Raw genomic sequence first — 25,714 nt, 5'->3', positions numbered from 1 at the left:
CCTACCTGGGCCTCAGTTTCCTAGCCGCAGATTTGGGGGTTTGGTCTAAAGCTGGAGAGGAGGTAGAAAGAAAGCCCATGCTCTCCGGTTGAGCTCTAGCCTGCAAAGTTCCCTAGGTGGCAGACCTGGCCCCAACCTCAGCCCTTGTGGACCTGGTGATGGAGTCACCTGTTTGGGACTGACGTAGCCACGTCCCTGCTGTGAGTTTACTCAGTTCAACAACCAAAACTGAGCCTGTTTTATGTGTCAAGCTCAGTGCTGGGCCATGGGGCTGAATCAGACGTGGTCCTTGCTGTAAACAGCCAGAGTTGAATGGGGACAACAGACATGGTGACATCATTATGGTGCAAGGATAAGGGAATATAAGCAGTGCAGAGGGACACAATACCTTGAGAGTGTGCACAAAACGGAGTGATTAATGAGAGCTGGAGGATTTGGCAAGACTTCCTGGAGGAGGCACCTTTGAGCCTAGCACTAGGGATAGAAATTACAGGAAAAAAGCCAGTGAAGGAACAGGATGTACAAAGGCACAGAGGTAAAGCAGTTTTCAAGCAGGGAGACTAGTACACTGTGGGGAGGGAGCAGGGTAGTGACAGGTTGCGTTGGGGATCACAGGCCCAACTCTAGACTACCCATGACATATCTCCCAGGAAGGGCTGTGTCCCAGGAGACAGCACACATGGGGCAGCTCTGGTTCAAAGTCTGGTTCTTCCCATGCTTATATGTGACCTTGTTCAGTGTCTCAATGTCCTCATCTATAATGAGGATCATGCCGCCTACTATTCAAGGCTGGTGAGAAAACTGCATGAGTTTACACGTATGAAGTGTATTGCACACAAGAGGCAGTCCCAGAAACGGGGTTTCCTTTCTCTTGTTGGCTTCTGTCAGTACCCCTGACAGAAGCCCTAGTGGGTGTTCGTTAGTCATTTATATGATTCTGTGAATGAGATTATCAAAAAGAAGCTTTATTGAAAAGGTTTGGCAGGAGGAGGAGGCAATGGAGGGAGAAATGCATGACCTTGAGGACAGGAAGAGAGAGGAAGGAAACAAACTGGAAAGCCTGGGGAAGGGACAAACCTCACCAACTTCCCAACTTTGCCAGTAAACCACTTTGAATTCAGTTTGTCTGTCTGGGGAAGCAGGAGAAGAAAGAGATGGGTTCCTGTCATAGGGAAGGTCACAGGTCACAGCCATGGGTGGAGAAGGGATGGGGGAGAAGTGGACAGGGTTGTGTATGCTGCCTGCTGACCCGTCACCTCCTGGACTCTCCTGCAATGGAGATGAGAGGAAGGAAGGAGGGAAAGAAAGTCACCACCTGAAGTGGTGAGCCATGATGAGCCCTGAGGTGGAATTCAGGGGCCTTAGGGTGGCCTCACTGTCTGGATTTCACAGGTGCCTGGAACGACAGCATTACCCCAATGGATATCAGAGTGCCCCAGGTGACGACATATAAACCCTTAATGCCTTAGTGTTATCAGTTTATTAGTATTTTTCCAAACCTGAAAAATGCTGAAAGTTGGAGGGACAGGCGTTGGGAGGCTAAGAAGTGTGACTTTGAGCAAGCTACTTCCCTTCCAGGGCTCTCAGTCTTCCCATGTGCACAGTAAGAGATCCGGGTGCATGATCTCTAGGGACTGCACTTTTCGGTCTATTCTCCATCTGTCACTGGGGACATGAGAAGCAATGCAGGGGCGCTGGCCTATCCTTGGTACAGTCTGAGCATCAGGAAAATGAACAAAGCAGTGAGTATAACTCTTTTTAAAAAAAGGGGAAAAGTGCAAAATAAATCACAAACCATTAAGGGGGTCTTGCCATTGCAGTTACTACGCACAACCAGCATTCTTGCAGTCAGGAAAGAACTTGATCTGGAATTTTAGGTTAAATTAGCTCTTGTAAGTAAGTAGGACCACAAGAATCCAGCTTGGCCGTTCTAAGATTTGCTGGCAATCAGAACCTAAGTCTTTGACAATAAAATTCCACGTCTAAGATTCTATGACTAGGATTCCAAGAGTGGAAAATTCCAAGATTTTCTTCACTCTTTTGTAGAAGGTTTGCGATTGGGGGCAGTTGGCACGTCCTTGGGTGGGGCCCCTACTTTCCCCCCAGAACAGAGAAGTCAGACAAAGGTACTACTGATGGGCCTTATTTCAGGGAGTTTGAGGGCCTTTCAGACCAAGCTGGCCAAGGATGAGGCCTGCTGCAAGGCTGCTAGAGAGGCAGGAAAGAGCCCTGAGCAGCCAGGTGTAGACTACCGCCCTTCCCTTACTTGCTCCTTGGCAGCTGTGCCCTCTTCTCTAGCCACGGCCTGAGACCTACTCCAGTCAACCTAAGTAAAGGAGGCCTTATTATAAGGATAGAGCATGGCTCACGGAATCCAAAGACAGGCTCTTGGGTACTAGAAAGCCACCAAAATGGAGGCAATTATCTTCTGTAGCTCTTGGGAGGCTCCATATTATGTTTTCTGCATATTTGTACAATTTGGTCCTTCAATTGACAGTTTCCTAATGGCCTCTCGCGTCTGCCCCAGCTGAATCAGGCCCTTTTGCCTCCGTGGGCACGTCAAACCGTCCTAGGGTCCCAACGTTTCCATTCCAATTCCTGAAAGAGAATCTGACGGGCTCCCCTTACCCGCCAGCTTACAGCTTACGGCAGTAAAAGCCGGTGTGTAGCTCCCCGACCAGGTCCAATCACTTGTGGGCGGGGCCTCAACGGGGCGGGGCCTCAGGGACCTCCGAAGGAGAACGCGCGGCGGCCCCGCCATGGGCCAGCATCCTTGCCCTCGCGCTCCATGGTCTCGAAGAGCAGCCGCACCAGCGCCGGCCGTCCCTGCGCCACTAAGGCCCGGGCCAGCCCCAGCACCTCGCCCGTGTGGCTGCGCCACACGCGCTGCAGCTCCTGGCGGAGGCGCGCCGCTGGGTACTTGTTCTGGGCGCAGCGCAGCCACGCGTCCACCTCGCTGCCCAGCTCGCCGTCGCTGAGCTGCGCCTGGCTCCACTGCGCCAGCAGCGTCTCGAGCAGGCAGCCGAAGCCCTCGGTGTGGCTGGAGCCCGCGTCGTCCAGCTCCATGGCGCGCTTGAAGCAGGCCGCCGCGTTGGCCTCCTCGCCTTTGATGCGCAGGCACTTGCCGCGCAAAAGCTGCAGCTCGGGCAGCGTGGCGCCCAGCTCCGACTCACCGGCCTTGGCGAGGAAGACCAGCGCCTGGTTCAGCGCCGCCTCGTCCACGGCCATCAGCTCCTGCACAGCGTCCACGCCCATGTAGTAGTAGACCTGGGGTGGGGGCTTTGGGGTGAGCCTTTCTCCCGTGCCGTCGCTGCTCTCCCCCACCACCCCCGTCCATTCCATTCCCACACTTGCTGTCTTAAAAATTCCACACATTCATTCCCACCCACCCTCCCTCCCTCGACAATTATTCATCGCAAATTTTGGTGCCCCTCTCCTGGAAAAGGAGACAGTACTCTGATTCCAGTTCCAGCCCCGGCGCTCTCGGCCATATAACCTTGAGCGGGGCAATCTCTGGGCCTCAGTGTTCTCATACATAAGATATTGTAACCTCTGGCAGTCATTCCGTGTGCACAGAAGGCACAGAAGGATACAGAATAATGGCCCACACTTTCTGAGTGCTTAGAAAGAACTGGGCCCTGTTCTGAATGCTGTAGATGCATCATCTCCTATAATCCTCACCAATGCAGTAGAAGGCAGGTACTGTTATCAGGCCTGGGGATACCCCGCATTCCTCCCTGTGTCCTCAGTGCCCAGGCCTGGCCTGGCAGAGAGTTAATAGGTTTTTAGTCAGCTATTGGCTACCCTAGCCAAGAGGCTATCTTACCTGGCCGATGTCCAGGTAGGTCTTGAGGCCTGGACACACCTTGACCACCTCCTCGAGGTCGGCCTTGGCACAGGCCAGGTGGTTTCTGTCGGGCATGCCCCCGAGCCCCATCTTGCTTCGCTCCAGGTCATGCAGGTAGGCTCTGACGTGGATCTGCCCACAGAGAGTCAGCTCAGGGAACATGCTCCAAGCAAGGACCCTTGCCCTCTTTTCTATCCTAAATAAAGTTTTTTTCTTAACAGCAACTCAGGGAGATTCTGTGGTGCAGTGGAAAGCCCCTGTGACTGGAACTCGGGAGTCCGAAGTCCTAGTCCTGTGCCAACTTGGGCTAGCCACTCCTCTTTCTGGGCCTTAGTACACTGACCCCCCTCTGTACGATGAAGGGCATTGGATGAAGTAAGAGCCATTCATTCATTCATTCACTCATTCATTCAACAAATATGTATTGAGTGCCCACCATACGCCAGGCCCTGTGCTAGGTACTGGGGTACAGTGGTGATAAGACAGAGGAGGTCCCTGCCCTGGCAGAATGTTCTAGTAGGGGAGATGATCATAAACAAGTACATGGTACCACTTCAAGTGGTGACAAGTGCTATGAAAAAATAAACAGGTGCCACTTCAAGTGGTGACAAGTGCTATGAAAAAATAAACAGGGTGATGGGATAGAGGTGACTAGGGGAGGGGGTTGAGATGGGATGGCAGCACCGATTTTGTGAGAGACTGTGTGAGCAAGCAGTGTGGGAAGCATGGCAGGTGGCCCCAGCTTACAAGCATCAAATTACAAATGATTCCAGACCCTTGCTTTCATCACCACTTCCTCCCTTTTTCCCTCCATCTATCTGGAGCATTTAGAAACTCTAGAGGTTCAGGAGGGGTCGGGAAGGGGTGGAGAAGGAGGAAGTAGGAAAAAGGGGGTCACTGTCGTTGAAGGTATTAATGCTTTATAGCCATTGGTGGGCTCTGGTTCTAAGACAGCTTCATGAAGTGGGGGTGGGGTGGGAGTGGGAAGCTCTGGCTTTGGAGCCAATTGAACTTGGCTGAATTCCAGCCCCTCCCCCTCTTTATTAGCTTGACCTCTGTGAGCCTCATTTTCCGCATCTGAAAAATCAGTACACTAAGATCTTCCTTGGAGAGTTACCATGACAATGGAGAGAATATGTTCTAGCCAGGACCTAGCACATGGTAGGTGCTCAGTTCATTCATTCATTCTTTCAACAAATATTCATCGAGAGCCTGCTACATTCCAGGAACTGAGGATATATAGTAGAGAGCAAAGTGACAAAATTCCCTGCCCTCGTGGAGTGTGTATTTCAACTGGGGGGGAGAGACAATAAACATGATAAATCAGCAAATAGTGTGTTAGGAAGTGATAAGTGCTAAAAAGGAAAAACAAACAAAGACAGGAGGACACAAAGTGTTGGTGAGAAGCTGACATTTTCAAGAAGATGGCTGCTAGCAGCTCTGCCTTTTCTTCAAGCCCTCCAGGAAGTGAGGGAGGAAGCCAACTGGATATTTGGGAGAAGAGCATTCTAGGCAGAGGCCCTGAGGCAAGATGGTGCCTCAGGAGCTGCAAGGACCCCAGTGTGGCTGGGAGGGAGGAAGCTGAGCCGGGGTGGGTCAAGGTCATGGGCCAGGTAGGGCCTTAGGGTCACAGCAGGGACTGAGGCTTTTACACAGATGAGTTCCTGTCCCTTCTGTTCCTTCCTCCTCACTATGCCCTGCCTCCATCCTGGTGCCAGTCTGGTCATCTGAGTAGTAAGTGTGATCTTTGGAGCTACAGGGAGACAGCGAGCATACGCTACAGGCCAACCTGTGATGGCGTGAGGAGAGTGAGGTTTGGATTCCCACTAACGGAATGCAGGACCCCGGGAAGGTCACTGCCTCTCTGTTGCCTCATTAGTAAAATGACACACGTTTGGCCTCTCACAGGATCTTGCGAGAATTCAATCAGGCCATGAATATGAAAGTGCTGGGTGAAATGCAGAGTGTTATAGGAAGGTGTTATTATTTACTATCAATCATGAGTAATATCACTACTATTGATAATGACCACATCAACTGCCGTGAAGGAAGTGACCGTCTAGTACCTGCTGGCAAAATGGTTATGTCGTACAGACCAAGACCAAGGGAGCAGATTTGCCATCATGTCCCATGAAAGGTAGTGGAGAAGGCTATCCAGGCTGGAGCAAAGTGGTCTCAGAGCTCCAGCTCTTTGCCCGCAAGCAGATGGGTTCTGTAGGGGCTCCAGAGGGCAGATCTGGGACCAGCAGGGGGAGGCCAGAGGCAGGCAGCTCCCAGTTAAATGAGTAATCTGCCGAGCTCAGTGACCATAGTGGACTGCCTCAAGCGACAGTGAGCCAGTTAAAAATATACCTAATAATACTGCTTAGCCACTTATGAACTCTTACTATGTGGTCAGTACTGAGTTTTACACAAGAGTCTAATTTAATTCTCATAACAACTCTGTGAGGCAGGTACAATCACCTCCAGTCTATAGAAGAAGAAACTGGGGCTCGGACTTTGGGCAAGAGTATTCTGTCTACAGTCCCGTAGCGTGTAAGCGGTGCTGTGGGATTTGAACCAAGGCCAGCGGTGTTGAGAGCCAGAGCTCTGATCTACGACATCAGACTTCCTCCAATACACCCTCTGCCTTTCACAAGCACCTCCCATGCTCCAGGCACCTGCTTTAGATGTTACTTCACTTAGTCTTCTGACAACCTTTTAAGATAGATGTTATTCTCTGTATCTTCCAGATTTGGGAGTGGAGGTTTGGAGGGGTAAGTGGCTTGCCCCAGGTCCCACAGTGATGAGTGGAGAGGCCAGAATTCCACCCAGGTCAGTATGACTGCCTAAGGTTCTAATCCAAGAGGAGGCTGGCAGGTTGTTGGCCAGGGATGAGAAGTGGGTGGGAAGCTCCTTCATTCTCTCACTCAACAATCTTAGAGAACACAAACTGTGAGCCTTGATGACACCTAAGCTCCCTTCCACCATGAAGTTTCCCTGACCTCTGGGCTCTGGCCACAGGGTCTCGGCCCTTGTTCTCTGATTCTGGGTGGCAGGATGGGGTGGAGCTGTGGGTAGACTCACCTTGGCCCTTGTGCAGTACGCCTGCCAGTTGAGCTCCGGGTCTCGTAGGATGTCCAGGGCCATGTTGCAGGTACCAATGGCCATATCCTGCTTTCCGAGGAAGTGGAAGATTTTGGCCAGGTGATTCAGGATGGGGGGTTGGTCCTTGGCAATCTCAATGGCCTGGGTAAGGGAGGAGGTGAGAACAAACCATTTGTCTGGCTGTTTGCCAGAACTGGAAGCCCTTCTCTCAGTAGAGCCATATTACCCCAAAGATCTTATTCCTCATATCCACCACATCGTGGGACCCAACGCTTTGGGCACAGCTCACTGGCATTCAACTCATGAGAGCCTGACTCACTGCCATGCTCTCTGCCATATTCACGGGACATGTCCAGTGAATCCCTCCAGACCCCGGGCAAACCCCTCTTCTTCAGAAACGTCGCCGTGTGCTCCCCCATTTTCCTGGGGCAGGTAGGGGGAGGGGCCAGAATAAGCCTCTACCTCCCCCAGACTCACACAGTGTTTCTAGCTGGGCACAGCACTTCCCCTGCCACCACCCCAATATTATTACTGACAGCTGCCCGCCTTGTGTTTGTTGCTGTCCCTGAGACGGTGAACTCCTACAGGGCAGGGGCCCCATCTGTCCACCTCTGTGCCTGGCACACAGTAGGTTCCCAAGGAGGGGCAACGGCAGTGCGTTAAATTGGACACAACTCTCGGAACACACATGAACCAGTGTTTATGCTCTGCTCTCACTAAGATCTCTCACCAAGAAATTGCTCATTACTGACCAGCAAATGCTAGGAACGTGCCCCGGGCAGAGTGTCGTGCTGACGCTCTGCCCGGGGCAGAGGGGGACGAAAATCACAGGGTCCCTGGCCTCCAGGAAAGTCTTCAAAAACTGAGCGACGTGTGGAAACTGCCACAGAAACGAGGTGCCAAGAATAAGGCTTGAACAGCACTTTACAGTTTACAGTGAACAGTTTCATCCATTACCTCCTTTCAGTCTCTCAATATCCTAGATGGTGGACAGATCACATAATTAACAGATAAGGAGGTTCAGAGATGGAAGTGACTTGTTTTAGGGTCACAGGGCCTATGGGCAGAGCTGGCATCCAGACCCCAGCTAACCTCATCTTCTTTCCACTTTGCCCTGGGGGTGTGAAGGGACAAAGCCTGAGGGTATATCTGGGAAATCATGACTAGCTTAGAAGACAGGCCTGGAGAAGTGGAGAGGGTCTGACTCATAGGCCAAGAGGACGAAGGAGCACTTTGGCTTTGTTTGGGATGGAGAGGAAGGTCTGGAGTAAGGGCACTTCCTGAGTAAGGGAGGGAGGTGGGGATGAAACCCAGAGAAGCAGCGGGTTCCAGGAGAGGAGGCTGAGGTGTCAGGCTCAATCCGGGTTCGGAGAGCTTCTGTGGCTGGGGGCACATACCTTGCCAAAGCAGTCCAGGGGGTCGGTCCCTGAAAACCCGCAGTCATGGATGCCCATGGGGGTGATGGAGAAGGTGTCCTTCCTCTCCAGCAGCATCCCAAGGTAGCACCAGGCCAGAGCTGGGGGTGAGGCCGGGAGAGGGGTCTCAGGCAGCATCGGGGTGGAGAGAGGGAGGGGAGCCACGAGGAGGCAGGGGGCCAGCGCCACCCCAGGTGTCAGCCCCCAGGAAGACAAAGGGAGGGGAAGTGGCATGAAATCACTGTGGGCCAGCCAGGGACCGAGGGAAACAAGGGTGGGGATAGGGACATGTGAGTGGAGAGATGAACAGTCTCAGTGCTTGTTCTGTGTTTACTGTGTCACGCAGGACACCCCACTCTCTGACTCCAGCTCTCCCCAGCTCTGGAGCTCTGGTCCCTGTGGAAAAATGACTCGACTCCCCTCCAGAGCAGCCTTAAACTCTCCCACCACAAAATGGGGATGAGAGGCTGCAATGGCGAGAACTCTTGTCTCTTACACTTTGGGTCACAGACAGGCCTGGACACGTGCACCTGGAGTGACCTGCAGGCGCCCGTTCACCTGTGCGAGGTGGGCGAGCTCCCGGAGGTGAACAAGGGAGTGGATGAGACAGAGGGTGAGGGACAGCGAAACAGTGCTAGAGGTGGGGACAGTGACAAGACTGGCAGGGCTGGTGGCGGGTGCAGGGAGGACGGGGCAGAGGCTCCTCTCCCACCCGTCCCCACGGGTCCTGCCTTGGTGGTGGGGTTCCGAGGACTTGAGGACTTGCCGGAGCAGGGCCAGCGTGCGGTTGAAGGCCGGCAACCTCTTCTGCTCCTTGCTGCCCAGCTCCAGGAAGATGCCATCTAACCTGTGGCAGAGAAGGGGACGCAGCTGGTCAGCACCCTCCCAGCCGTTCCCAGGGTGCCGCGAGTCCTCCCCAGGCCAGTGGGCAGGGAGGGGAACTCGGGGAGCCCTTGCCACGAGATGGGCTCAGCCATTTCTCCCCTGGCTTCCAGGCCCCACCTCTCCCCATCCCTCCCCACCATCCCATCCCCAACCCGTAAGTAGCCTGACCTGATGAAGAGCGTTGCCATGGTGAAGTACCAGCCCCTTTTTTCCTCCTTCGGGATCTAGGGAAGCAGAGAATGGCTCGTGCTGCTGCTATTGAAGCATTTGGGACATTGTTCCTAGACTCCCATGTTTTCCCTGAACCCTGAGAAGCAGCAAGTACACTCTTGGTCATCGTCCTGGCTCTGCCACTGGCTGGCTGGGTGACCTTGGGCGAGTCACTTCACTTCTGTGACCACAGAGGATTTGACAAGATGACCTGTGTGAATGCCCCGAGCAAGGTGTCCATCACTGAGCAGGCGTGGTGTCCATTTCCTTCCCTCCCGTCTTGCCTTCCAGGCTAAGCTCCCCTCCCCTTGGTTCCCCGACCTGTGCCCTGGATCCACCCCTACCGCAGGGCCCACACTCAACCAGTCACCTTCTCTCTCCCCCGCTTCTCCCCTTTGGCACCATCCCTCAGCTTCCACCTTCCTGAGAAAAGCCCCTTTGGGCATGTGAGTGAGTTCAGCTAAAGCCCAGGTCCCCACCCTGAACCGTTTTCCCTTTGTTCTTCTTGCCAACTTTGCTGTGCATTTAGACTGACTTGGGTACCGGATAAAATATTTATGCCATTATTTATGGGAGTAGCTGCTCCTGCCTTGGGAAGGAATTTTAATGAAAACCAATAAAACCCCCAGTGCATATCGGTGGCTCTGCCTCAGGCTCCAGCCCCTCCCTCCACATTCATTTCCTGTGGTGGACCAGGCTCCATTCTGCACTCACCACTCGCCAGCCGCAGAGGCCTTCTCAGCTCAGGGCCCCTATTATCCCTCCACCCCACCCTGAGCAGCCAGGATGAAGCATTCAGTGCAGCCAGCATTTCTATGGTGTGAGGCATCTATGGTGTGAGGCCCAACTATGATGTGTTGGGTGCTATGGAGCTGTGGCACTGAGTGGGACCTGCACTCTGGCCCAAACGGGCTCACAACTCGGTTGGGGAGACCATAAATAATGGGGTTTGAAGGAGCACCTGCCATGTGCCAGGATCCTGACACTTATCGTCTCAATCTCACAACAACCTACGAGGTAGGTGTCATCCCCATGTTACAGAGGCACATATTGAAGTTCAGAGAGGCAAAATGACTTGCCCAAGGTCACACAGCAGGTAAGTGTCAGAGCTGGGATTTGAATCCCATTTGTTAGTCTCCAAAGCCCTTGCTCCCCTCATGACACTGGCTTACCTATAACTATAATATGAAGCAGGGTTTGAGCAAGGCTGAGAGGGGGATGCAGACAAATGCAGCAGGATGAAGAGGCCACTTCCAGCCAGAAGACTCTGAGAAGGTCTCATAGAGGATGGGCTGTAAGGTGGGCCTTGAACAGCAGTGGTCTTTGGGAGGGTGAGGTGGGGGGACAAGGGCATTCCGGACCGGGGGCTCAGCACGGACATGAGTGGGCAGCTGGGGTGCGTGGGGCACGGTATGACTGGGGTGTGGCGGGAGCTAACGTTGCCAAGTTAGGCTGCGACTGCTCTGGGGTGGCCTTGGATGGTTCGGAGGAAGAGAAGAAGGGGGGCCTGTGAGTAGATGTCAGTGAGCAGTGTGATTGCCCGTAGGGGAGTGTCTTGAACCCTGACCCAAGCCAGGTCTGGCAAGAGTAGAAGCAACACCAGGGGCTATGGGAGGAGGTTTCCTACATGATCCGGGGCCCCCCAGACTTCTAGAGGAGGACGTGCCGGAGCAGGGTTCTCAGGGACAAGTAGGAGCCAACCATGTGGATACGGTGAGAGAGGGCATCAGGTGGAGGGCACATCATGTGCAAAACCTCAGAGATGAGCGAGCAGGTGTGTCGGGGGCTGCATGCAGCCCGGAGCAGCTAGAATCCCAGTTGTAAGGGGCGAGGGGATGAGCCAGCAGGGGAACATCAGGAGGAGCCCCTTAGTGTCAGGCTCAGGACCTGGAAGTCACCTGCAAGGCAGTGGGGAGGCATAGAAGGGGTTAGAGGTGGGGAGTGCCAGGATCCGGTGTGGTTTTGCATCCACATCACCTTGAAGAGTTATCCTGTTACTTAGGTTGGAATACGTGTATGGGGGCTTGGCTGGGAACAGGGAAGTCTGGAGGGGAGAGCGGCGGGACCCAAGGATTAAAGGGCATCCTTGAGAGCGCAATGGAGAACACTGGCCAAAGCAAAAAGCTGGATGGGCTGCCAGATGACCTTACCTGCTGCACCTGCACGGGACCTGGGACATGGGAAGGGGACTCAGATTCATGGGGCGCCTACTGTGGGCCAAGCTGGCCAAGGACCTTGACATAATGTCACACCTGTCTGTGTGAAGGACTAAAGGCACGTGTGCCTCAGTCTCCCTGGTTGCCTGTGGCTGTGCTCTCGTGACCTCTGGCCCCATGCCCGCTTTGAGGTTGGCCAGACTGAGTCTTGGTGGGGAGACACAGAACTTGCTCCCCCTTTCAGGCTCCTGACAAGGAGATGTGACCACAAGTGACAGCAGCTATCCTAGACTAGGGGAGGGCTGCAGTGCAGAGAGCAGAGGCTCGAGTGGCCAACAGGTCTGGCCACAAGAGGGGGGTGACCCTGGGTGGATGTGTTACCCCTCAGGGGCTGTGTCCTTATCTGCAAAGGGGCATTGTGAGGCAGTGACCATCCTGGAGACTGTGCCCATAAATCTCTATAAATGTTTGCCCCCCTTCTCCTGGTTTGGGTTAGAAACGTGCAGGGTTAGGTGTGTCTAGGAGGCTGCTTTGCCCTATTTCAGTTCTAGGTGGGGCATCGAGGTCTCAGGCTCTGGAGTCCGGGGCTATCCTGCCTCACCCCACTCTCCACCTCCCCACTGTGCTCCTAGGGCCTCACATGCCCCGTGGGGTCCACAGGTCCCCAGTGTTGAAGAGCAGTGTGTTGTCCTCAGGGCTCTCCCTGGCTCACAGCCACTTTCTTGTTTGGTATTCAAGATGCAAGAAATTAAGTTATGTGTAAAAATTACACAGTTAGTACATGACAAAGTTGGGCCATAAACTCATGCCTTCCTAGTCCTAGCTCGAAGCCTGTCCACAGCCTGTCCACTCAGTTATCTTGATCAATCAATCCCCTTATTACGTCTCTGAGAACACTGAGACCACAGAGGTGAAGCAGCTGCTCAGGGTCACACACTAGTTAGTATCAGGACTTAAAACCCAGTGGTCTCACCACCATTCTGATAGTCTTGAGTAAGTCAAGCCTGGTTATGGTTTGCACTAAGTAAGCAATACTACCACCTGGTGGCAGAGTGCCTGAATTGCAGGGGCAACTCCTAAAGGTTAACTCTCCTCCTTCGCTTCTACTTGAAGACTAAAACTGATTTTCAGAGAAGTAGCTAGCTGAGTGATGTCTCTATGACAAATCCCAAATGTAGCCCCTCCTCAGATCCCACTTAAGAGTAACATTTGCAGGAGGGCTTATGGGGTTGCGAATCAGGAATGGAGTTAATGGTATAAACAGACCTAGTTTGAAGCCTCACTGTGCTTGGGTTCCAATCCTCCATCCCTGTGATGGAGCTAGTAGAGAGAGACCATTCATTTTGCTGTGCAATTCTGGTCCTAAAATGGACTGTCTCTTTAAAAATCCTTCTAGTTGTAACTGAAGCAGCAGCTGAAGCTGTTACCAGGGGCAACCTGGCAAGCCATGTATGTTAAATTAAATTAAACAGGCCTCTGACTGCCCCCTCCCCTCCTCTCTCCTGGAGAATGAAGTTGCTGTGAAACCTCTTATGGCTGCAAGGAATTCACTTCCAGGGTTGATGGCTCCCAGAGGCAATATATTTGGAGGCAGCCTGGGAGGGGCTGACAGGACCTCTGCCAGGAGAGGAATATTGACCAAGGGCCTCCCCATGTGGGCTTTGGCAGGACACCCCACCTTTTCTCTTGTTCATCCTCATCAGGACCCCGTGAGCTGGGGGTTCTGGGGTCTATGAGGGGGCACTGGCCAGAGTGTGAGCCCGTGAGGCTTCAAGCTGGCAAGGCCCAGGCACCAGCACTGCCCTTAAGTAGCTGGTTAGATCCTGGTACTAGCTGAGGGTGAGAGTGAGGCACAGACTTCAGGCAAGGGGTTCTCAGGACATCTCTCAGCTCCTCTGAGGCCCTCACAGGTATTTCCCTCATTATAGAGATGGGGAAACCGTGGCTTAAAGAGGCAGAGACGTGCCTACTTCACCTGATATTTCAGGCCAGGTCTCTGACTTCAAGTGCATGTTACTCCCACAACACCTCGCTGCCAGTGTTTGTACAGTGCTTACCATTTACAAAGTGCACTCATACCGATGCCACATGATCCTCAGAAAGCCCTTTGTGGAATGTAGAGTGGGTTATCATCACCCCCCTAGTACAGATGGGAATACTGAGGTGAGAAGGCATCCTCAAAGACACACAGCCAGTGTGAAAGCCTGGACTGAAACCTGGAAATGCTGCTTTTTTAGCTATAATAATAATAGTGCATTTTATTGAGCACTTACTATGCACCAGGCACATAATTTACATGTGTTAACTCCAGGGTTACCTAGGAGGTAGGGACTACGATTATCCCAGTTTTACAGAAGAGGCACCTGTGGCCCAGAGTGGCATAGCTAGAAGGTAGCAGAGCTGGGAACCCAGCAGCTTAGCCCCAGAGTTCCTGCACCTGACTACCCCAGACGAGTGGTCCTCGAAGTGGGGTCCCCCAACCAGCAGCATCAGCAGCACCTGGGAATCTGATAGAACCATGCACTAGAGTCTAGCACTGCAGAGAGCCAGGTGAAAATGGCAGGGCAGTGCATCTCTCTTTTTTTTTTTTTTTTTGCGGTACGCGGGCCTCTCACTGTTGTGGCCTCTCCCATTGTGGAGCACAGGCTCCGGACGCACAGGCAAAGTGGCCATGGCTCACGGGCCTAGCCGCTCCACGGCACGTGGGATCTTCCCAGACCGGGGCACGAACTCGTGTCCCCTGCATCAGCAGGCGGATTCTCAACCACTATGCCACAAGGGAAGCCCCTGCATCTCTCTTTAAATGAGCAAAAGGATCAGCAGTTGTGATCCTCTGGAAGCCTGAAGATCCAAGCTGCTACAGCTGGGTGGGTAATTGACAAAGGTGGGTGATCTGGCAGTACCTGCAGAAAATATCAGGATTAGGATTAGACATTACAGAGCAGGTCTATGTTAACTTGGCAGATATAAGGATGGGCCTCAGCTGGCTACTCCATTTACTTCAAAAGGTGGTCCCCACAGAAGGAAATGTTGCAGGGCTTAACTATTTTAGAGGATTTCAATAGATCTCAATATGCTAATGGTTTATGAATCTATATGTGCCTGCATAGGCTATACAGAGACCTTATTGGTTCTTAAGGAAAATGTTTGCCTTGCAGTTTGAACTCTGCCCCTGTGGACGTTGTATTCTGTGTTTCAGAGTCAGTTCCTGAGAGCTGACTGATTCTCTTTCAGGGGAGGGGGGATGAGAAGGAAGAAAGAGAATGAACATTTCTCAACCATCAGCTGTCCACTGGGCACTTTCGTGGCACTGAATCCACCCACACAGCAGCCCGAGAAGGTGTAATGCATCCTCCTCCTTTTACAGGTGAGGAAACAGAGGCTAAGAGAAAAGCTGCCCAGCCAGCCCCACAGCCAAGGGGGAAGTGCCAGGATTCAAGTTCAGATCTGCCTCCCTCCAGTGCCCCTGTTCTTTCCACCTCATCAGGCTGACTCTGTCTGTGAAGGCTGATGCTGCAGAAATAAAAGTCACCAGGTGGCAGGCCTCAGGACTATGCTCTTCCTGCTCAACTGGAATGTCCTCTGTGGTGACACAGAGCAGCCTTGGGCTCTGCACGCGGAGCTCCAGCCCCAGCCCACCTGGCTGGCCTGGCACCCCTGGGGGTCTGCCCCAGAAAGGCTGGGCAGGGGTTTCTCCTCATCCAGCTCCTGCCTCGGTGGGGCTGGGGAGTAAACAGAGGGTTGAGATTGGAGTCCCACCACTGCCTCTACCTCCCGCAGGGTTCCTTGAAAGTCCGCTGGCCCAGCCTGGGCCTCAGCTTCCGCATCTATAAGCAGGGATGATCGACTGGGTTTGCCTGTGTCACAGGCACATGGGTGGGAGTGATCAGTGCAACTGGGCGGGGGCGATTGGGGGGATGGGTGCTGTGCCATGGAGCTGAGTCACTTATTCAGCCCTGGCTGGGTTCCCTGCATGGTCTTTGTGGATTTTAAGAGTGGAGCAGATCGACTGCAGCTCCTCATTGTCACCCCCTTTCTGGTCCTAGATCTGTCACGCAGAAGCAGACTCTGTGAGCCAGCTTTGCTTTGCACTGGTTCCACAGACTCGCAGGACTGAATAGAGCCACTTCTCTATTCCATGGTCCCTAGAGAAAAGGGACTCTGTCCAGTCCTGGGTACAAATCCAGCTCTGGCACCGGGTAGGTCTGAAGAAGTCCTGCATTTTCTCAGCCCCTCCCATGGGTCGGGGCTGTGTGCACCCTTAACACACTCTATCTTTCCTCCTGTGAAGAAGGCAGTTGGGTCAGATGATGCTACAGGCAACTTTGGCTCTGGGGTCCTGTATCAATAAGCAGGGGAGACCCAGTTCCCCAAATTGCCAGGTGTGGAGGGAAAGAAGCCAGCAGCAAATTCAGAAGGTGCTGTTATGCAAATATGAGCAGCACCGAGGCCATCAGAAGGCTGGGGCTAGAGTATCAGGAAAGCTGTCCCTCAGCCTGGGCTTTATGTCGGAGAGAACTGAGTTCAGTTCCAGCCAGCCACTCATGGCTGTGTGCCCTTGAGCAAGTTGTTACAGCTCTCTGAGCCTCAGTTTGCTCATCTGTAGAATGGGGTTAATAACAGTTCTGGTTCCCAGCATTTCTAGGAGGAGCAAGTGAGATAATCTGTGAAAAGCACACAAGTGCACAGTCCCTAGCTCATCGTCCAGCCTCATCCAAATCAAACCACTCAGATTTGTGGAGCTGTGTGTGTGTGTGTGTTTGCAAGCACCATGGGAGAAGAAACCCTGCCCAAGATCTCAAAAGTTAGAGATCAACTCTAAAGTCCTCAAAACACCGCGCCTGACATTCCCCAAGCTGTGGTTTCCTACCTCCCTCTTGTGTTTATGTGTTTTCTTCTGCCAGGAGGTTCATCCCTTCCCCCACTTCTCTATTATCAAAGCCCTTCCTGTCCCTGAAATCACCCTGGCCACCAACTGAGTCCAGTGACACAGGAGGAAATGTCCACCGTCCACAGAGGACTTGCCCACTGTCCCACAACCAGTCGGGGCAGGGCTGAGTCAGGAACCCAAATCCTGACCCCCGGCTCCGAGTGGGGTCTTCCCTGATGTCATGGTTCTTTTCCCAAAGTTGGTTCTGGGCTGGGCTGGGCTGAGGGCGAGCTCAGGAAGGGGCAGGAGGAAGTGGGAGGAAGCAGAAAGAGGGCAGGGTCTCACTTAGAAGGAGTCCTGGCAGCCCCATCAGGGGATGAGGATGAGAAGGACGTGTCCATCAAAGCTCGCTGGGGCTGGGCCTTCCCTCTGTGACCCCAGTTCCTCCTCCCACACCCCTGCCAGGCTGGTACCACTGTGTGCATTTCACAGAGGGAGACATGGACCCTCAGAGAGGTTACACAGCCAGCCCAGGTCACCCAGGCCGTCCCTGCAGCCTGCAGATTCCCACACCAACGCTCTGACCTTGGTCCCAGCAGCATATCTGCCTGCACCGTGCGCCCAAGATGTCAGGGTTTGGTGCTGGGGTACGAAGGGGAGCGGGAGAAAGGGAGGCTGGGGGAGAGAGGGGGGCATGTGGGAGGCAGAGAGCTGTTGGGGAGGCAGCTCCTTGAGGAATTCCCAGGTCCTGGGGCTGGCCTCCCCACTGGTGGCACAGGTGTGTGTGTGTGTGTGTGTGTGTGTGTGTGTGTGTGTGTGTGTGTGTGTGTTGGTCCTTCCTGCCAGGCGACTGTGTGTAGGGGTGTGTGTGTGTGTGTGTGTGTGTGTGTAGGGGTGTGTGTGTGTGTGTGTGTGTGTGTGTGTGTGTGTGTGTGTGTTGGTCCTTCCTGCCAGGCAACTGTGTGGATGCCTGCACCTTTGTTTGTTTTTGAGGCCAGCTGCTGGGCCTACCAGCACTGGGTCCATCCCTGCCCGCCCCAGCAGGCCGGGTGAAACCTGAATGGCCTGTGTGCACCCGGTCACCTGGGGCGAGTCCCCTCCCTGAGCCTGTTCTGTCCTCTGTGCAGCAGGGAATCACAATACCAGTGGCAGTGTGTCTGCGAGGTTTGAATAAAAATCAGATGTGCTAATGAACGTAACATTCTGAGCTCCGTGCCCGGCGTACAGGCTGGATCAATGGCACCCACTGTGGCGATGTTTCCTATTACCACCCTGAGCCTGCTCTGGGCCAGGAGCAGGGGTGAAGGATCTGCATGTGTGTGTACCTGTGCGTGTGTGTGCAGGTACATGTGTGTGTGAAGCCACACAATATTCCGGGTAAAGGGGAAGAAACTCAAATGACTGAGTTAGCTTGGGACAGAGATATTACTTTTTTAGAGAAATATAAGTTCGAGTTACTTTATTTTAGAAAAATAATGGGGAGTTTAAGACTAAAAAACCAAATTAAATTTAGCAACAGGCACAAACCCCTCTTGGGTGTCCAACCCCGTTCCAGACACAGGGTGGTAGGTAGAGATAGAGGGTCGCCCAAGACAGAGGGCTCACCCTCTAGGGGGCAAGACAGAAACCACTGTCATAGAGCAAAGCTGAGGGCTGTGGCAGCCAGAGGATGGGCAAGGTGAGGGGCTGGGCCCCAACACGATCTACACTCTGCGTGGAGCCCTTCACAGTCTCTCGCTTAATCCTCACAGCAACCCTGTGAGGTGATGTTAGAATCCCACCTTGCAGATGAGGAAACCGAGGCTCAGAGATGTGAAGTGACTTGTCCGTAGCCACCTGGTGATGGAGGCAGAATTTTAACCGAGTATGTCTAACTGCAAAGTGTTTGCTCCTAATACCCTGTCAGCCTGGAGACTCCATCAAGAATCCATCTGTGAGTGTGTGTGGAGAGGTGATGGGGATGGGGAGAAATAACGGATAAAGCAATCTGCCTCATCATATTTTTGTAACTTGAGGACGAGGAATGGGAGGGAACGAAGGGCTGAGAGGGAAGGCACAGACACTCATCCACTCGTACACAGACATGCTGCTTATTTTTGGATTATGGGCTGAATTACTAACTTTTGTAATGTTTTCTCTTGTAACTTTAGTTAGCAGATGAGCAGCTGTCATTGGTTCTTTGGCTGCTCTTTATTCTTTGAGCTCTGGGGGTTCCTCCTTGCCTGGGACAGTCCCAGCCCCCTCAGGATGGAAAATCTCCTGGGGCTGCAGCACCAAGTGGGTCAGACTCCTGGCCGCCCACCAGTGGCGACCCTCTCAACTGGAGGTCCCTCAGCGGCTGCTCCACTCTCCCCACTCCTCCTTCCCTGACCCCATGCTGACTTCACCTCTGCCCTCATCCTTCCTATCCCCCCACCACTCCCTATACACGGCAACCCTCTCTCTACTTCTCCACACTTCTACCCTAGATTTCCAGGAGGTGGCCGGTGTGGGGGGCTCCCCTCCCCATCCTGCCGGCCATGTGCTTCACACTTACTGCACCCCAATTCTCCCACCTCTCCAGAAAGAGCAAAGGCTTTGGAGTCAGAGTGGCATAAACTCAACTGCCACTTACTAGCTCTGTGGTCTTGGGCAGGTTACTTAGCCTTGCTCTGCCTCAGTTCCCACATCTGTAAAATGGGATCAGGGGGTTCTTATGAGGACCAAGATGAAGTCCGCAAGGCACCCGGAGAAGAGCGTTCATGAATATTACTGTGTGAAGGTGGGCATTGTGTGAAGGAAGGTTTTCAAGGGGGAGGTGACATTTGAGCTGGGTTTTGATGGATGGAGTTTGCTTTCTAGGCAGAGGGAAAAGTTCCTGCACAGGCAGCTGTGAAACAGCACAGCATGTCTGGAGAAGTATGAGAAGTTTAGAGTCCCTGGGAAGTAAGGTTCAAGGGATGTAAGAGGAAATGCGGCTGAGAGGAGGGCAGGAACCAGACCTCAGAGACCACATCAGCAGTTCCTCAGGGCCACCACGTGCTCTTCACCATGAAGCTTCTGGCTGCCCTCTTTCCAGGTCTCATCCCCTGCTCCAGTTCAGTTGTCACTAAAGCCCCCACCGCAGGACCTTTGCACACACCACTCCCCTGTCAGGATTGCCCTCCTCTCATTCCTGCCAGTACACTACTGCCTCTTCCAGAAGCCTCCCTCAGTCACTTGTGCTGAAGGGAAGTGTGTCCTCTCTGAAGTTCAGTTACTGTCACTCTATCCCCAGGACCTGGACTTGCCAGGTCCCTGCTGACTCCAACACAGGTCCTGATGTCCTCGAAGTGCACTTCCCTTGTCAGCCTCTGGGGGGGGGTCCTGGTTTTGGTTCAGAAACTATGGTCTCTGGTGTACAGCACTCAGAGATGATTGTCACCTGGCACAGGCCATGTAATGAATGCCTGTGACCTCAGCCAGTCATAGGCACACCTCTGACACGCCCCTTTGGCCCCCACTCCCAGAGGGGGGGCTCAGGGAAGGCTAGTTACTGAAGGAACTAATGTTTGCTCTTCCCTTTGTCCATGAGCTTCTAAAAGGCAGGAGTTCTTAACGATAGGGCCTGGCACACAGTAGGTGCTCAATAAATGTTAAGATGCTGAGCATGTGTGTCTCAGACACACATGAATTTACCAGTTTATGGGCACTTTTACCTCATGATTTGATTGGATAATCATAGTAAACTGAGGAAGAAATCACTATTGTTTAATGTTTATAAAACAGACACTGAGGCCAGAGATGAAAAGAGACTTGTACAAAGTCACACAGAAAAATAATAAGTGACCTGGGTGCTTGAACCCAAGCCTCCTGCTCTAACTATACAAAATCATCATTGTCATCCTGACTGCAACTATTTCTTGAGCATCTACTCTGTGCCAGGTACTTTATAAGCATGATCTCTCCTAATCCTCAGATGATGAAATGGGGGAACTCCAAATCCCCACTTTCTCCTGGGATTGAGGGGGGAGTTTCTGACCACAGACACTCTGTGCAGACCTGGGGAGCAGCCGCTGGGCCAGGCCCAAGGCTGCCTCCCACCTGAGACAGTCAGCTCCCTCCCTGGGGCACAGGGCAGTGCCCTGCTTGACACTCTCTCCTCTGGGCAGTCACTGAAGGGGATGGTGCAGTCCCCACTGTGGCCGGGCAGACCAGCAGCAGGGAGGGAGGAGTCGGTGCCCATTCCTTCCCTACGTCCAAAACTTTGCCTCGCTGCTCACTTCCTCCAGGAAGCCTTCTCCTGAGAGCAGGAAGGGACCTCAGAGACCATCCAGTCCCCCCTCCCTCACTTTCACAGATGGGGAAACCACCACCCAGACAGGAGAAGGCCCCACCGTGGGTGGCTGCAGCTGAGATGAGAACCCAGGACTCCTGGCTCCCAGTCCAGGGCTTTTCAGGCCCTGCTCTGAGACTGTGACCATACTCAACATACACCAAGCTGGCCACGCCTTCCACTGAGGGCGGCTGGCATTCAGGACCTTGTGCTCAGGCTCTAAAACAGGAGACCTGGGTTCCTTTTGGCCCCAGGGGATAACCACAGCTGCACAGTTTAGCGGGGAGGAGGCTCTCCCAGGTCAGGAGAGGCAGAGGTCGTCTGTGATCCTGCTGTTTCTGTGCAGGCTCTGTTCCTCATTTTACGGATGAGGAATCCTAGGATACAAGCACCATTATTATCCCCATTTCACAGAAAGGGAAGCTCAGTCATGCTACGGACTAGTTGGAGGTGAGAGCATGGGGAATTGGGATTTGGACCTGGACTGTCTGACCCAGAGTCTACCGTCTTAACCTCCACCCTGCCCTGCTCCCCTTAAGTCAAGTCCGTGCCTCCCACCCAGCACTCCCTGAGGTCTTGACCCCACATTTCCTCTTATGCGGGAGCCATAAGCTTTGGTGGAAAAGGCTCCAAGGGGGTGTGCAGAGGCTTTGTGAATGGAGCCATCCTACCCATGTGTGAAGGCTTGTTGTCATTTAACTATCACAAATAGTCATCATTATCAGCTCAACCCTGCCTCTGCTGTGCCTTCAAGGAAAAGTCATGGTTCCTCTCTGAACTGTGATTTCCTCTTCTGTAACAAGAGGATAATGCCTCTACATCATTCGTCTGTCATCCAAAGCAGGCAGCCTTCTGCCTGGTATTCGTGCTCTTGTGTAACCCCCTCTCTCTGCCTGTAGGCTAGACCTACTGACTTTCTTCTAATGAAGAGAATATAGCAAAAGTGATGGAATGTCCTTGTGGCAAGGACCCGAGGGAGGCCTCTGGCCAACAGCCAGTTAGCAACTGATTCTCCCAATAGCCATGAGTGTGAGCTTGGAAGCAGACCCCCACCCCACCGCCCCCAGCTGAGCAAGCATTCAGATGAGACCACAGCCCAGAGGCACCCAGCTAAACCATGCCTGGGTTCTTGAGCACACAAACTCTGAGACAATCAGTGCTTATTGTTTCAAGCTGCTAAGTCTCAGAGGATATGTGTCATACAACAGTGGGTAACTAATATACCTAGCATTTGTCTATTTAGCTCCGGGCCCTATGCTACACATACATTCACTCAAGATGCATTTACTGAGTGCCACTGTGTCCGGGCACTGGCCAGGTGTTGGCTTTACCGTGGGAAACCAGACAGATGTTGTCCCCACTCTTGAAGATCTCAAGATTGAGGTGGGGAGAGAGACTTGTAAATGGACAGTGTGGGCAGTGCTGTGGGGGCCCAGGGGAGATGCCTGACCCAGCCTGGCAAAGTCAGCGGAGTGGGTGCCTGAGAGCGAGGGCAACCTTCCAGGCAAGGGTAGATCAAAGGGCACCTCCGAAAGAGGCCAAAAGAGTGGCAAGGTGGGCTGTAAGGAGACCTGGCCCACGGGGAGCAAGGGGAAGTAGATGGTGGCAAAAGCCTGGCTGGAAGGGGGAACACGGCAGAGGGAAGGCAGAGAGCAAGGTCACGGAGGGTCTCCAGTGCCCACCGGAGAGCCTGGGACTTATGTGCCAGGCAGTGGGGAGTCACTGGGGGTTGTAAGCAGCTGACGGATATGGCCAGCAAGATTGAGCAACATGACACTGGCAGCAAGGGTGGAGGAGGAGGCAGAAGGGTCAGGCCAGAGGGCAGGAACCCAGACAGGGAATGATGGAGGCTGGGCTGGCAGGAGGAGGCAGGAGAGGAGTGCATAGACCCTAGAGATATGCGGAGGCGGAGCGGACAGGATCTGGGGTCTGAGTGGATGGCTATGGTGTGTGAGGGGGAGAGAGGAGGCAAGAATGCTGCCTGTTTCTGGCGGGATGTGGAGCTGTGCCTTATACTTAGGTGGGTGTGGACAGGTGCAGGGACAGGTACTTGCTGGGAGGAGCAAGATGAGAGGCATGAGTTGGTGTGTTGAGCTTGCAGTACTGCCAGCAAAGAAACTTACTCAAGCTAACCAGCTGGGAAGTGGGTCCATGCCCTAGTCCAGCAGAGAAAAGCTACAAGCCTGGTCTAGGACCCAAAGTGGGAGGGGCACGCTGGAACGGTATTCCGGAAGCCAAAGGGCCAGGGTTCGGTGAGAATTTGGAGGCCGGGGGCATCCCTGCAGACATTAGGGGCCGCGACCCCAGCCCTCCCAGCATGGGGAGGGGTCACCCACCTGCTGCGCCTGGCCCAGCGCCTTGTCGTAGAGTTCGATGCCGGCTTCCAGCACCCGCACCCGCTCCTCTGGGCTGGCGCAGCCCACGTCGAAGCCGTGAGCGTAGCCCTGCTCGGCCAGGCAGCGCGCGGCGCGGGGCAAGGGGTCCCCGGCGGCCCCGCGGTCCCCCGCCAGGCCCATGAGGCCGGCCAGCCGCCCGGCGCACGCCTCCTCCTCTTCCTTCTGCCCCAGCCGCCCGTACACGTGCGCCAGATTGGCCCAGGCGTTGAGGTTGCCCGGGTCCTCGCGGGCCACCTCGAGGAAGCTCTCGCGGGCCTCGTCCAGCTCCTCCAGGTAGAAGGCGAAGGCGCCCAGGAGGTGGCGCACGGCGGAGCGCTGCGTGGCAGCCGCCAGCACCAGCTCCTGCCGCAGGCCGTCCCGCTGCAGCTTCAGGTCCCGGGCGTGGAGCGAGGCCGGCGAGCGTGGCTCGAAGTTCAGCTGCATCTCCAGGTGGAAGTGGCCGGGGAGGTAGTCCAGGTCGTGGATGAGGGCGTCCAGCTCCTCGGACGCGGCCTCGGGCTCCGCCATGGCTGCCCCGCGGCTCCCCGAGCCTTGCTCCGGAGGCCGCCGTGGATGGGGGCGCCCCTCAAGCGAGCCCGGCGCGGGAGGCAAGGGTCAGCGCGCAGAGGCCCGAGGCGCCGCCCGCCGGTGGGTGGGTCAAAGCGTCGGCTCGGGAGCGCCCTGTGGGTGTTTACGCTTTAGCTGCTCAGCGGCTTTTAGACGCCCGCATTGCACAACCAGGTGTGCCTGTTAGGTGCAGTGCCAAACGCGGGGCGTGTAACCCCCGGTGCATGGCAAAAGGCGTGGTTTTACTCTCTCTGCTCAGGGGATGAGGAAACTGAAGCTCAGACGAGGAAAAGGACTTGCCCAGGTCACAGAACTGGTTGTGCCCAAGCAGGCCTGGCACCCAGTTTGCTGAACCCCCCAAAGCCAGGCCCTTCCTCCTTGAGCACTGCTCCACCCTGTGTGAGCTCACTGAACAGGAGAGTCAGGCCTGGCCCTTCCGACCCAGCGCCCAAGCCACCCTCCTGCTGCTCTCCCATCCCCGCCACAGCCCTTCAGTATTCTCCTTCCTCTGAGTGCAGCCTGCCCCCTCCTGCAGCTGTTCCTTTGGCCAGTATTTATCAGGCTTCCCACTTGGGATTTCTCTGCCTCCTCTCTGCCCTGCAGGCGGCCCCAGTGGAAAGACGGGGATCCAGGTGCTTGTTCTAATCCCTAATAATGTGACTTTGAGTGAGTCGCTGCATTATTTCACACTTTATTCTTTCCTCATCTGTGACATGAGGGTGATATTCCCTCCCCAGGGCTAGAGTAGGTGTGGTGGGTAAACCTGGTAAACGTCACTCTGGAAAACTATCAGCTCCCACTCAGTCTGCATTCCCCCTGTGGCCCAGTTGGCTCGCTCTTTCCAGTCTTCCCCCAGGCCTGGCATCAGTCCCCTATCCTGTGCTCCCTGACGCAAAGCTGCTAGTCCTCCAGGACTTGGATTTTGTAGCAGGTCTGAACTCCTTTTTTAAAATATTTATTTACTTTATTTATTTATTTAGGCTGTGCCGGTGTTAGTTGCAGCATGCGGGATTTTTTTTTTTTTTTTTAGTTGCAGCCTGTGGACTTCTTAGTTGCAGCATGCATGCGGGATCTAGTTCCCCCACCAGGGATGGAACCCTGGCCCGCTGCATTGGGAGCACAGAGTCTTACCCATTGGACCACCAAGGTAGTCCCAGGTCTGAACTTCTCAGTCCCTCCCACCCCTCATTCCATCTGGGGCTGGGCTCCTGAGACCCTGTTGCTTTATCTTCTTGAAAAACAGACCAGCATTTTCAGAAGAGGAAATAGAGCCAATTTGTAAACTTGGAAAAAAATATTTGACTTGAGCAATAAAAAGGTAAATTAAAACAACATTCTGTAGATATTTTTCACTTGTAATTTTATTTATTTATTTATTTTTGGCTGCATTGGGTCTTCGTTGCTGTGCGTGGACTTTCTCTAGTTGTGGGGAACAGGGGCTACTCTTCGTTGCAGTGCATGGGCTTCTCTTGTTGTGGAGCACGGGCTCTAGGTGTGCGGGCTTCAGTAGTTGTGGCTTGTGGGCTCTAGAGCGCAGGCTCAGTAGTTGTGGCCCACAGGTTTAGTTGCTCCGCAGCATGTGGGATCTTCCTGGACCAGGGCTCGAACCCGTGTCCCCTGCATTGGCAGGTGGATTCTTAACCACTGTGCCACCAGGGAAATCCCTCACCTGTAATTTTAAATGTAAAATTTAATAACTTTTAATTTAAAATTGTTACTATAAATTGCTGGTGATCATGAGATGAAACTTGGGCTCTTGACCTGCTTGGGAGGATCAGAGACAGATTCCCAGGGAGTTTGGCTTTTTTACCCCCTTTTTACTGTCATAACATATACTTTACATAAAAGTTACCATTTTAACTGTACAGTTCAGTAGCATTAAGTATATTCACATTGTGCAACCACCACTACCATCCATATCCAGAACTTTTTCATCTTCCCAAACTGAAACTTTGTACCCATTAAACAACTCTCCATGCCGTCCTTCCCCTTGCCCTGGGAACCATCG

At 53.7% G+C, this 25,714-nt stretch overlaps 1 protein-coding gene across 1 annotated transcript; it reads right to left on the bottom strand.

Moving 5' to 3' along the window:
* Nucleotides 1–1,465: 1,465 nt before the first annotated feature.
* On the bottom strand, nt 1,466–23,790 carry TTC22 (tetratricopeptide repeat domain 22). The gene is made up of 7 exons (XM_059063074.2): nt 23,101–23,790; nt 9,403–9,458; nt 9,081–9,196; nt 8,332–8,450; nt 6,914–7,075; nt 3,827–3,979; nt 1,466–3,267 (listed from the first exon to the last, which is right to left on the bottom strand). The coding sequence occupies exons 1-7, from the start codon at nt 23,665–23,667 to the stop codon at nt 2,722–2,724; spliced, it is 1,719 nt and encodes a 572-aa protein (XP_058919057.1). The 5' UTR covers nt 23,668–23,790; the 3' UTR covers nt 1,466–2,721.
* Nucleotides 23,791–25,714: the final 1,924 nt, after the last annotated feature.

The sequence above is a fragment of the Kogia breviceps genome, chromosome 1 (genome assembly GCF_026419965.1).
Source record: "Kogia breviceps isolate mKogBre1 chromosome 1, mKogBre1 haplotype 1, whole genome shotgun sequence".
NCBI lineage: Eukaryota > Metazoa > Chordata > Mammalia > Artiodactyla > Physeteridae > Kogia > Kogia breviceps.
This window is presented reverse-complemented; position numbering and strand designations above follow the sequence as displayed.